Source organism: Sinocyclocheilus rhinocerous, unplaced genomic scaffold (assembly GCF_001515625.1).
Source record: "Sinocyclocheilus rhinocerous isolate Xijiao unplaced genomic scaffold, SAMN03320098_v1.1 scaffold807, whole genome shotgun sequence".
Lineage (NCBI taxonomy): Eukaryota > Metazoa > Chordata > Actinopteri > Cypriniformes > Cyprinidae > Sinocyclocheilus > Sinocyclocheilus rhinocerous.
Window position 1 is genome coordinate 200,975 of NW_015650326.1, and position 11,799 is coordinate 212,773.

The following is an 11,799-nucleotide window of genomic DNA, read 5'->3' on the forward strand; positions in this document are numbered from 1 at the left end:
GTGTGTGTGTGTGTGTGTGTGTGTGTGTGTGTGTGTGTGTGTGTGTTTTCCCCTCTCCTAGGTCTACAGAGGTAGTCTTTGTGTGGTGGATTCATTTTTCTAAATTTTCCTGGTTGCCACAAAAGTCTTGTTTTGTGACAAAAAAAAAATCTCAGGCACTGAGACAAAACCTTCTTTTAAAATGCACATGTGTGCAAATAAATAAAACGAAATAAAAATATACCAGAGAAAATGTAATGCAATAACATTTGCAACCAGGGTTCACTGTAAAACAACAGTCAAATTTACTAAATGCAACAAATTCATTTTACTCTATTACTACTGAATGTTCATCATACTTAAAACAAAAAAGTTATGACTGAATGAGTTACAGCAGATTTAATTTTCCCAGCATGCTTTGCTTCAGACTTTTAAAGGAGAGTTAATGTTGAAATTAAGTTTTATTTTGTGTGGTTTTGCACAACATTAATATGGGGGAAATCTGTTAGTGTCACGCCCATGGACTGCCCCTGTGTTTCTGTCTTGTGTTTTGCTCCCCATGTGCTCCCCATGACGTGACGTGAGTGTTTTCCTGTGTCGAGTGTCCGGTGTCTAATGTCATTTTGAGTCTCCTACGTTCCCTTTGTTCCCTGCTTTTTGAGTTTATTAAAGTCTGTTTGTTTAAGTTTATTCCCACGTCTCCTTGTCTCCTCGCTCCTTCACAGTGGCTAAAGTGTGACAGAACACTGGACCGAATACAAAGATGACAGAGGCTGAGAATCGGCTGTGGTGTCTCCGGCAGGGTGGCCAGCCTCTGGAAAGGTATGTGGAGGATTTCCTCGAGCTGTCTGACCGGGAGAGCTGACACGATGCTGCACTCGGTGCTTGTTTTCAGTTGGGGCTGGATGAAGATACGATCCGCTGCGATCTCCCCACGTGTGATTTTCCCTTGATCAAGCTGATTAATCTTGTCCTCTATTTAAATGGTTCCGATTTCAAAGTAGAAGAAATAAAGGAGAATTTCAAGTCTCCTCATCCAGCCCTCTCTGGAACACACCGTGTCTCACCAGCTCACCCGCCAGGAACCCCCTCATACCTAACCAAGGGTTCCGACCAACTGTCACCTCCGAGGTACCCCCGAGGCCGTAGACGTGGGGCAGATAGGGCAGACCCCACATCCCAGTCGGGCAGGGCCGCACTCCTTTCGACTTCCCTTTTCCTAACTCCAGTCCCAACATCCGTCTCAGTCCTCAGCCCAGGATCGCTGGCCGCGCCGAAGTCAGGATCAACGGCCGCCCCGCAGACAAGCCCGCCGGCCGCTGCACTCTCAAGCCTGCCGGCTGTTCCCAAGTCAAGCTCGCCGGCCGCTGCACTCTCAAGCCCGCCGGCTGTTCCCAAGTCAAGCCCGCCGGCCGCTCCATTGTCAGGCCCGCCGGCCGATTCACTCCCAAGCCCTAGGATGACAGCAGTTATTTCCTTCACTTCTGCCCAAAAAAGGAGACATGGCTCCCTAGTCTGCCTGCTCTGCCATGGCCCCCTGAGCTGCCCGCTCCGCCATGGCCCCCTGAGCTGCTCGCTCCGCCATGGCCCCCTGAGTTGCCTGATCCACCATGGGTCCCGGAACAGGTACCGCCCTGGAGGCCTTCCGTCCCGTGTAAGCCTGTCTCTAGAGGCCTCCAGAGCGTAATGCGGGAGGTAATGTCACGCCCATGGACTGCCCCTGTGTTCCTGTCTTGTGTTTTGCTCCCCAAGTGCTCCCCATGACCCAGTTTCTCCTCGTGTTGATTGTGTTCATTTGATTCAGCTGTGTCTCTGTAATTACCTCGTTTAGTTCCTGTTATTTAGCCCAGTGTTTTCCTGTGTCGAGTGTCCGGTGTTTAATGTCATTTGAGTCTCCTGCGTTCCCTATGTTCCCTGCTTTTTGAGTTTATTAAAGTCTGTTTGTTTAAGTTTATTCCCACGTCTCCTCGTCTCCTCACTCCTTCACAGTGGCTAAAGTGTGACAGTTAGTGTTTAATGTTCTATTGTGTTCATATTTAAATTTAAGTTGGTTTCAATTGTATTTCCATATATTAGCACATTAGGACATTTGGCCTACACACACACACAAACACAAACACCTAGGCAGGCAAATGAGAAGGTTTTTTAAATTATTATTATTTATTTATTTATTTGTTTATTTATTTTTATAGGGTTTTATTGGATTACAATGTAGTGCAAGGGTTTTCTAGGACAATTCAGGAAACACTATTCTGTCGTTAATGAATAACTACACTGGAACACATAAGTAATGCAATATTAGCACTCTGGTAACTACTAGTAACTAACAAGGAATTCTGATTAATGAATTAGTAAGTAATAGTGCTTAGTCGAATGTGGTAGTTCACTATTAGCTAATCAGTAACTACTATTTTTTCATATGTTCCCGAGAACTACTAAGAACTTGTCATGATCTTGCTCTTGTTCCCCTGTCTTGTGTTTGGACATTTGTGTTACTTCCTGTCTAGAGTGCCATTTGTAGTCAACTTGTAGTCCTATTGTTTCATTGGTCGTCTTGATTGCTTTCGCAGGTGTTTCATGTTACCTTGTCATCCTGTTAGCTTCTGTGTATAAATAGCCCAGTGTTTCAGTTAGTCTTTGTCAGTCGTTGTCTTTGCGAAGTTGTGGTGTGTTGTTTCTTTTGCCTGGTTCTCCCCAAATTATGTTCATCGTTTGATGCTCTGGATTACTTTTGTTTTATTAAACTTCCTACTGCTTGCATTTGGATCCGACCTCTGCTCTTCCTTGCACTGACGTGTAACAGAACGACTGACCGACATGGATCCAGCAGCAGTGGAGATTATGCACCGCCAAACAATAGGACTACAAGTTGACTACAAATGGCACTTTAGACAGGAAGTAACACAAATGTCCAAACACAAGACAGGGGAACAAGAGCAAGATCATGACAGAACTACTGTATAGAGGTTCATAATTAATAAGAATAATGCAATGACTTCAGTCAATATTAGGAAGTTATTATGCTTATAACTTTAGAATACTGATCCAAGTAATTAGTAGTTCCTTTAGAAGGATTTGATCATACTTGAGTCATTACTAGTGGGTTACCATGATCTTCACTGTAGTTACTGATTAGCTAATAGTGAACTACCACTTTCAACTGAGTGCTATTACTTACTAAATTGTTATTCAGAGTTTCTTGTTAGTTACTTGGTACTTACTAGATTGTTAGTTGTGCATTAGTCATTTGTTCCTGTGCAGTTATTCATTAACGACAGAACAGTATTCTAAAGTGTAACCGCAATTTGTGACAATTTCTACAGTGAACACATAAAAGTGAAAGTTACTAATCTATTCGTCCTGTTTTCGGAAGTAGCACAAGTGCATGCAGTACGTCAGGAATTGAACAGGGCATCAGATGACTTTTGCCAACTTAGTACATCGCACCAACTTGTGAGGACATTTTATGTATTCTCAATGGTCAAAACGGCTCATAAATGATTCAAAATCTATTGAGGTGTACAGGTGAGAGTTAATTTTAGGGGTTAGGGTCAGGTGCTTTTAGATTGATTTATTGCTTTTCGATTCATGAACCAAGCATCTAGTTTGGGTTAGAGATCTGAGCAAATCGATGAAACTTAATTTAAGAGCATAACATCTCCCAAAAACATGCAGAAGAGGGTCCTTCAGTAGGTGGCCTGTGGGCTGGAGACACAAATGTTTGGCCTGCGCCCCACGCTGAAATCAAATGTTTATGTCAGAGTATGCACCAAGCGCAATCTGTGACAATTTTAGTAAATAGAAAACAAAAAACAAAACAAAAAGTCTCAAAAACACAATATACTACTCAAAAATGTGGGAGTGTAGAAATGTTCCCAAGGTTAACCCTATGCTACCCTAAAGCCCAAAGTATACTTCATTTTTTTTACGCAAATGTTTTTTTTACATATGCACACTGTTGAATGCACAGCTTTTCAAAGTATACTCCATTTGACAGCATGTGTGGACACATGCGCATTATAGAGATTTGTTCTTGACCAGTGTCTGCAAAAGCGATAAAAATGTCTTTATGTTGAATTAAAATAGAGTTGCGGCTGTCTTTTAATCCCCTCACACATGAACTCATCAACGCGGGCGCCTATTGTTTTTGCCGTCTTCAGTAGTTTGTTGTTGTTCTTGTTCCATCTCCTCCATTTCTCTTCTGAAAGTTAAACAATGGCCCAGTTCAGTGTTGACACCTTGTGGACAAACTAAGTAAGGCAAAAACCATTAAAAGCGCTTGTGCGAGTGGTTACAAACATTGGACAGTGCACGTGCAGTATGTGTGTACTCTTCTGATGACGAAATTCATGTCATGCGTATTATACACAATCCCGAAAGTATGTAAAAAGTGGGCCTAATCCCTAAAAGCCTGTTCTGACACAAATGTTCGGCAAAATCAGTCAGATTTTCTCATGCAATTTTGTCTGTTCAGACTAATGCATTAAAAATGGCAGACGGGCTGAATGAAAATGCAAATTTACTCTCAGTAGGTGGTACATACGGAAATTTGACGCTGCACAACTTTCTGTTTGGCACTGCTTGTCAACAAAGGAAGTCAAATAGTATTTACATGATTTTAAACAGCCGTTCAGATTTTTGTATTCACTATGGTGCTTATCAAACACCAAGTCGTAGTTTTATGTAACAGCAGTGGCTCTGGGAATGTGACCAATAGCTCAAATCTTATTGGTTGGCCATTTTCCTTTGTCTTGGTGTGAACAGGTCTTAAACCTGGAAACATTGAATCGTGTGTTTATTATGTGCCATATACATCTGGGCATCATAGGATCCTGGGAACATATGAATCCCAAAAATGCAACAGGTAAAGATCTTGATTTGAAAACCGGATCTACTGGATCTTAATGTTCTTGTTATATGACATTAGCTCTTGTGCAGTTAGCAATTAACTACCTCCTTCCTCCTGCAATTTTCTGGTCTGTGGTTCCTTTGTTAAAACCAGTTTCCTGTCAACCATCTTTCACCAAGTGTTTATAAGTGGTAGCTTAGCTGGCATTTTCATTTACTAGCTAAAAGGCAGAAAAGGAACAATACTCGTAATGGCACGAGAGCTTAAAAGTTGGTCCTTTTGGCAGGCAGTATTGGCCGAGTTTGTTGGGATGACCGTTTTTGTTTTTATTGGCATAGCCTCTGCCATTGGAAACAAGCACAACAGATATCCTGACCAAGAGGTTAAAGTAGCTTTAGCTTTTGGCCTGGCCATTGCCACATTGGCTCAGAGTTTGGGGCATATCAGTGGAGCCCACCTGAACCCAGCTATTACTTTAGGCCTTTTGGTTAGCTGTCAGATCAGTTTCTTCAAAGCCTTCATGTATATCGTTGCCCAGATGTTGGGAGCTGTGCTGGCAAGTGGCATTATGTTCAAAGTTAGTCCTGACCCTGAATCAACACTGGGCCTCAATATGGTAAGTTGCTTTATACATAATATGAAATCACAATGAAATTGTATTACGTGGTTAATTGTCACATGGGGAATGTGTTAAGGGCTACTATAAGTTGCACAAATGTTTATTTTGTCTAGCTGTGGTTTTGTATGTTGTTTCAAATTCAAAGTAGTCTTTTTTTTTAATGCTTTCATTACAATTTCTGTTGGCTGAAACAATTGTTTGTGTTTTTGTATATTATCTTTTCCATTTTTGCTCTTTCGTGAATTTTATTTCATATATGTTTAAATTTTACAATAAAAAGTCTACAATATGTTTGTTAAATAAGCTGTGTCTTTTTCTTCTGACAATAATGGTGCCACTGTTCAAAATCACCCAAATGTTAGGTTTTATTCTTGAAATCACATTTATTATCCTGTCTGTCTTGCTATTGTAATGTAACTGTAGTAGCATAATTATGTTCAATCACTTTTTGCATCTTTACAGTGTAATCCAATGTTTTATGTTTTCTTATTTTTCTTATAGCTGAGTAACGGTGTGAAACCGGGTCAGGGATTTGCCATTGAGCTTTTTGCAACCTTTCAGCTGGTCCTCTGTGTCCTGGCCACAACAGACAAACACCGAACTGATGTTACAGGCTCTGCACCCCTAGCCATCGGACTGTCCGTTGGTTTAGGGCACCTGGTAGCAGTAAGCACTTCATAATTAACTTTTCATCAACCAAAAGTAAATGATACACAAAGATCTTGGAAATGAGATCAGTGGACTTCAAATAAAGTTTAGTAAAGTCTCTATTCTGCTCTGTGTCAGCTTGCTCATCATTCCTGTCCTGTCTCCAGATCAGTTACACCGGATGTGGCATCAACCCCGCTAGATCTTTTGGACCAGCCGTTGTTCTTGAAGCCTTTAAAAACCACTGGGTATGTTTCTCCCACATTTTTTTATTTTCTATTAGATTGTTGTAGGAACAAATGGCAACACTTTATTCTGAGTCCATTTTAGACATTCTACTACTGTAAGTAACGTTGTAACTACATGTCAACCAGCGGTCATCAGAGTATTAGTGACTGTCTGCTTTATATCTTCGAACACTTTATTTTGATGCTCCCAACACACATTCTACTGTAGTCTAAGTAACTTTGCAAGTACATGTCAACTTATTCTACAAACCCAAACCCTAACCTATCAGTCTACTAATATGCTAATGAGAGTTAGTTGACATCTAGTTGCAAATTAATGAGTTAGTCAACATGTAGTTACTTTTACTTACTAGAATGTCTAATAATAAAGTGTAAGTGTCGAAATAAAGTGTAATCAGGGCTGGGTAGTAACTGATTACAGGTTCTAAAAAATAAGTACTTGTAATTAAATTATATTACATTTTTAAATACTCATAATCAGACTACAGTTACTTTGATATTGATTACATAATTACATATCATTTATACATGTGGTCACATGAAAATAGGCTTATTGGAAGTTACCTAGCTGGGGACTATTTTCAGGCGCTGCGTAATATCATTGCACCTGCTGCACCCATGGTCCGGCAGCAAAGCTCCTTGATTATTACGCCGGAATGAGTATAGTTCCTAGCCATATCGGCCTAGAAAATCGCAAATTTTCATTTTCCGTCGGTCTTAGTACACAATGTAACTACAGATGACTCAAGTTTAACGGTAAAACTCAACAGTTTAACTCTAGGGGAGTTGGAAAATGTGGAGAAAAATAGTGGAGTGTTCCTTTAACGAACCCCAGTCTGGGAAGCTTTGATCTAATATAGTGTTTAATGCACTTTATGTTGTTAATAACAACAAATGGAATATATTTTCTTTCTATTTGTATTTTTATATCAATGTGATACAAGATTAACCTATTTAAATCAATGTGATAAACAAGTTAGGTCAAAAGTAATCTAAAAGCAGTCTGATTATATTACCTGAAATGTGTAATGTAATGGATTACGTTACTAACTACCATTTTTGTCATGTAATTTGGAATCAGTAACGGACTACAATTTCTAAGTAAGCTACCCAGCACTGAGTGAAACCGAACAAATCACAATTGCTTTTTGAATAAAATCAAGAATTAATGCCAGTTTATTGCTTTATGATTTGGTTATATCCTATGTTAAAATGCACTGGCAAATAGTCAAAACAATTGTTTTTGCATAATTAAACATTGTGACACATAGTTGTACTTCCTGTAATGTTCTTAAGCCAGAAAGGAAAATGATTGGTTCTTTTAGATAGACTTGTTCTTTTGCAAGAAAGTAAAAGTCCTATGTGCAAAAACGACAATTTTATTGCTTTGTTATTTCTCAAAGTAATAATTATTTCCTCACATAGATATACTGGATTGCACCCATGTGCGGTGGGGTGGCTGCTGCTCTTGTGTACGACTTCTTGCTCTGCCCAAAAAAGGAAGCGCTTCGCAAGCGAATGAACGTTCTGAAAGGCACAGCTGATCCGGACTCCTCCGCGACAGAAGCCCTAATTGAACCCCGAACCGCCAGATCTGGTTCTGGTCAGTGGCCCAGGTCCTGAAAAGTGTCTTGTAAATACACCTGCTCGTTATGTCCTTGGTTTTGATATGTAGACACCTGGTAACTCCAATGTCTACGTACAATACCAAAACATGCAATAGCATTTCTCTTGTCATTGTCAGCTTATTTTCTAGCTAAATTGACTACTTGCACAGCTACCATGTTTTACATAACATCTCAGGAATCTCCTGTAATTCAGTGCACTTACAAATGTATTCATTGGAAGGCAATTTATTTCTCCTTTAAGGGCTGGCAGATGACTGAATAAATTAATCTTGTTTTCAGCATTAATGTGACTTATCTTGACTTTTGAATTTCCCATATCAATATTTGTTTTCCTATTAATTCATATGGTAATAAATATCAAATGTTACCATGCTGGCAGCCTTTTACTGTATAAGTAGTTGCGGTCTTACGTTCACATGCACCTTGCAGAATAAAAGTTGCTTGTTTTTTGTTTTTTTGTTTGTTTGTTTTGTAGTACCCTCAATATGCTATTTCACATCATCTTATATTGTGGATTCTGCAAGGAGTATGTTAACTTATTTACAATTTATTCTTATAACCAGAACTATACGTATATAAAACTGGTGAAAAGTTTGAAATAATTAATTTGGAATAATTGTTGTTGAAAGAAGACTGTATTTATCTGATCAAAAAATACAGTAATATTGTGAATTATTATTACAACTTAAAATAACTGTTCTGTATTTTAATATATTGTAAAATGTAATCCTGTGACGCAAAGCTGAATTTTCAGCATCATTACTCCAGTCTTCAGTATCACATGATCCTTCAGAAATCATATATGCTGATTTGCTGCTCAAGAAACATTTCTGATAATCAATGTTGAAAACAGTTTTTGCTGTGTAATATTTTTGTGGACACAAAACAAATTGGGGGCAATTTAAAAAACAAAAACAAATTAATAATACATTTATTCTGCATTAAATTGATCGAAAGTAACAGTAAAGACATTTATAATGTTACAAAAGGATTACATTTCAAGTAAATTCTGTTTTTTTTTTCCCCAAAGAAAAAAAGAAAAAATGTAGCATGATTTCCACAAAAATATTAAGCAGCAAAAACCGTTTCCAAAAACATTCAAAACATTAAAAAATCTTAATTACTCCAAACTTTTGACTGGTAGTGTACATATATATTATATGAAGGGATGAGTTTCAATCTTCTGTTCTTCTATGGCTAAATAGCAAACCACATTATGTCAAATTGGAAGTACGTACGTTTCTGAGGCACTGGCATACCAAATTTGCAAAAAAAACAGGTTTCCCTAACACTATCCCCATCTGCAATTGACTGAACAGATGGTCCAGCCAGGCTATTGGGTGTCTCTGGGTATTAAGCTGGGATATAGAGGAAAAAGTTTTAACATTGATAGAATTAAACAATTCATCTTTAAGCATCTGCAAATCTGTCGCAAAATATTCTCAACATTACACTGAGTGTTTTATGAGAACACTTCTGCAAAACAGCTAACAAGTACAAACCGACCTGATGTCAACTTGTGCATCACCTCCAGACTAACGGATACTAAAGCTGTCACACGAGTCAGCAACTTGTTGACAGTCACAAATTACAAATAATTTCACAAAGCTGGCTGTTGGACGATGTCACGACCTGAATGTCTCAATAACTGTTAACATAATTTAAAAATGTAATATCCACTAGTACATTTGAAAGGAAGGATTTGGTTTCCTATTTGGCACGGACAGAGTTATTGTATGCATGGATCCACTCACGTATAACGTTTTTAATTAGCACTACACCAAACCCTATTAACTAACTACAAGTAAACCTCTTTAGGGACAGCTTTTCATTCATCATCAAGCATCTGTTTAATGTTTTAACACCGTTAGAAAAACAAAGGGCCGTATCAAAATGCATCAGAGTGGAACTGCTTTGGAGGGATGCAAAGAGTCCACATCACAATCATATACTAGAGCGATATCGTTGGAATCACTTTCATAACTATTTTTTTCTAGCTGATGAATGATAACATACTGACAGCCAGTCAGACTTGCTGGCGTAAGAGCTTTTAACTTCCCCTGTAGCAATCGAAACACATACAGAGAGAGAAGAGTATATCGGGTGGCTTTGCTGAGGGTGGAGTGACACTTCTGAACGGCATTTATCGAGTGACAGAACTGCAACACCCAAAAATTCAGTTATCAGTTTCCTCACATTGTGCTGATGAGACATGAACAAACACATGCCGTAGATCTCCTCAAGCCTATAGCTGTATTGCTAGACAAAAGCGAATTCCAAAACAAATGAAAGGAGTTTGCTATGATGTAAAAAGGAAAGACATCACCAAATCTATTCGATAGTCCTGGAGCTTCTATTTGACAGTCCTATGGAATAGTTTGTCTTATAGCATGATTGATGATGATAAAATCAATGAAGATTAAAAATACACGTGAATGAAGTGACTCAATGGAAAGCATGTTGTGATATATGTGCCAGCACTTCCAAGGACACCATGCACATCCAGTTTCAATTATAGGCCTATTAAATACCTGTTAGGCCATTTATTTTAGAATTGATTAGATATGGAATAAGGATGGATTCATACTCCGGATGATAGCATTAAAACACCTCATCCACCATCTTTATTCTGCACTGCTAATCATGTAACAGTGTAATCTCAGGGTTTTATTATTTTTTTAGTAATATACAAAAAAAAAAATGCATTTAAAAAAATTTAACCATTTTTGAGAGTTCTGACTTTTGTTTGTCTTTTTTCTTTCTTTCTTTTTTTGTGTTTTGTTTTTTGCTTTGCAGGAGCTGAGTAAAGATGGATTGCATGCAGAACCACCGGGCAAACTCGTCTCTTGACAGATATAAATTGACTGGATATTTTAAAAATAAATAAATAAGTAAAACATTTTTGAGAGTTCTGACTTGTGTTTGTCTTTTTTCTTTCTTCCGACAGATATGAATTGACTGGATATTAGATCTGCAGATCTGTATAATACTTCAATTATAAGTAATACTGCATTGATGGTTTATGTCAGATTAAATATATATATATATTATTCTTAAAAATAAGATGATTAAAGGTCTGTCTCCATTACCATTATTATAACATCAGAATCTACTGTCTTACTAATAAATAAACTAAGTGAAGAACAAAGGTAAAATTAATTCATCATAGTTGTTTGTAACTTCACACAGCAACATGAGGGCTATATAAATCAAACAAAGGGGGTCACATGACACAATCTAACCACTGAAAACATGACACATGACTAAGGGAGCACATGGCAAGAACATGTGAGGGAACAGGACATGTTCCCTCACATGTCCCCCCCCCCTAAAGGTGGCTCTAGACGCCTTAACATAACACCCACCCCAACCCAAACAAAAATCAAAAAGTCCAGGAGGGTGGTGGAGCGATGCAGAACAGGGGGAGGGATGGAGGGCCAGGCCCGTGAAGGGGAACAGGACCTGGATCATGGCATGGACCCTGGAGCGGTGGCGGGCCAGGACCGAGGAGCAGGAGCATGGGCCGTGGAGCAGTGGCAGGCATGGAGCAGAGGACATTTTGATTATTTATTAATAAACTAGTGCTTTCTGAGTCAGTGTCGGGTGCATAGATGAAGTTGCCGAAGGCCGACGCTGACTCGCCATCTCCACATGGACGTGCCTTTAAAGGTGACATATTATGCCCCTTTTTACAATATGTAATATAAGTGTCTGGTGTCCCCAGAATATGTCTGTGAAATTTCAGCTCAAAATACTCCACAGATCATTTATTATCTCATTTTGAAAATGCCTATTTTGAGTGGAAGCAGAAACACGCTGTTTTTCGGG

General features: G+C 38.8%; 1 protein-coding gene across 1 annotated transcript; it reads left to right on the forward strand.

Annotated features, from left to right (window-relative positions):
* Positions 1-5,078: 5,078 nt before the first annotated feature.
* On the forward strand, positions 5,079-10,804 carry LOC107711684 (aquaporin-1-like). The gene is made up of 5 exons (XM_016516702.1): positions 5,079-5,444; positions 5,949-6,113; positions 6,263-6,343; positions 7,769-7,959; positions 10,768-10,804. The coding sequence occupies exons 1-5, from the start codon at positions 5,079-5,081 to the stop codon at positions 10,772-10,774; spliced, it is 810 nt and encodes a 269-aa protein (XP_016372188.1). The 3' UTR covers positions 10,775-10,804.
* The last annotated feature ends 995 nt before the right edge of the window (positions 10,805-11,799 follow it).

Bases quoted from the DNA above. Each gene is read 5' to 3' on its own strand.
- LOC107711684 (XM_016516702.1), top strand. From the start codon at position 5,079: ATGGCACGAGAGCTTAAAAGTTGGTCCTTTTGGCAGGCAGTATTGGCC. The intron at 5,445-5,948 runs GTAAGTTGCTTT...TTTTTCTTATAG, and splicing joins CAACACTGGGCCTCAATATG to CTGAGTAACGGTGTGAAACC. The intron at 6,114-6,262 runs GTAAGCACTTCA...TCCTGTCTCCAG, and splicing joins GTTTAGGGCACCTGGTAGCA to ATCAGTTACACCGGATGTGG.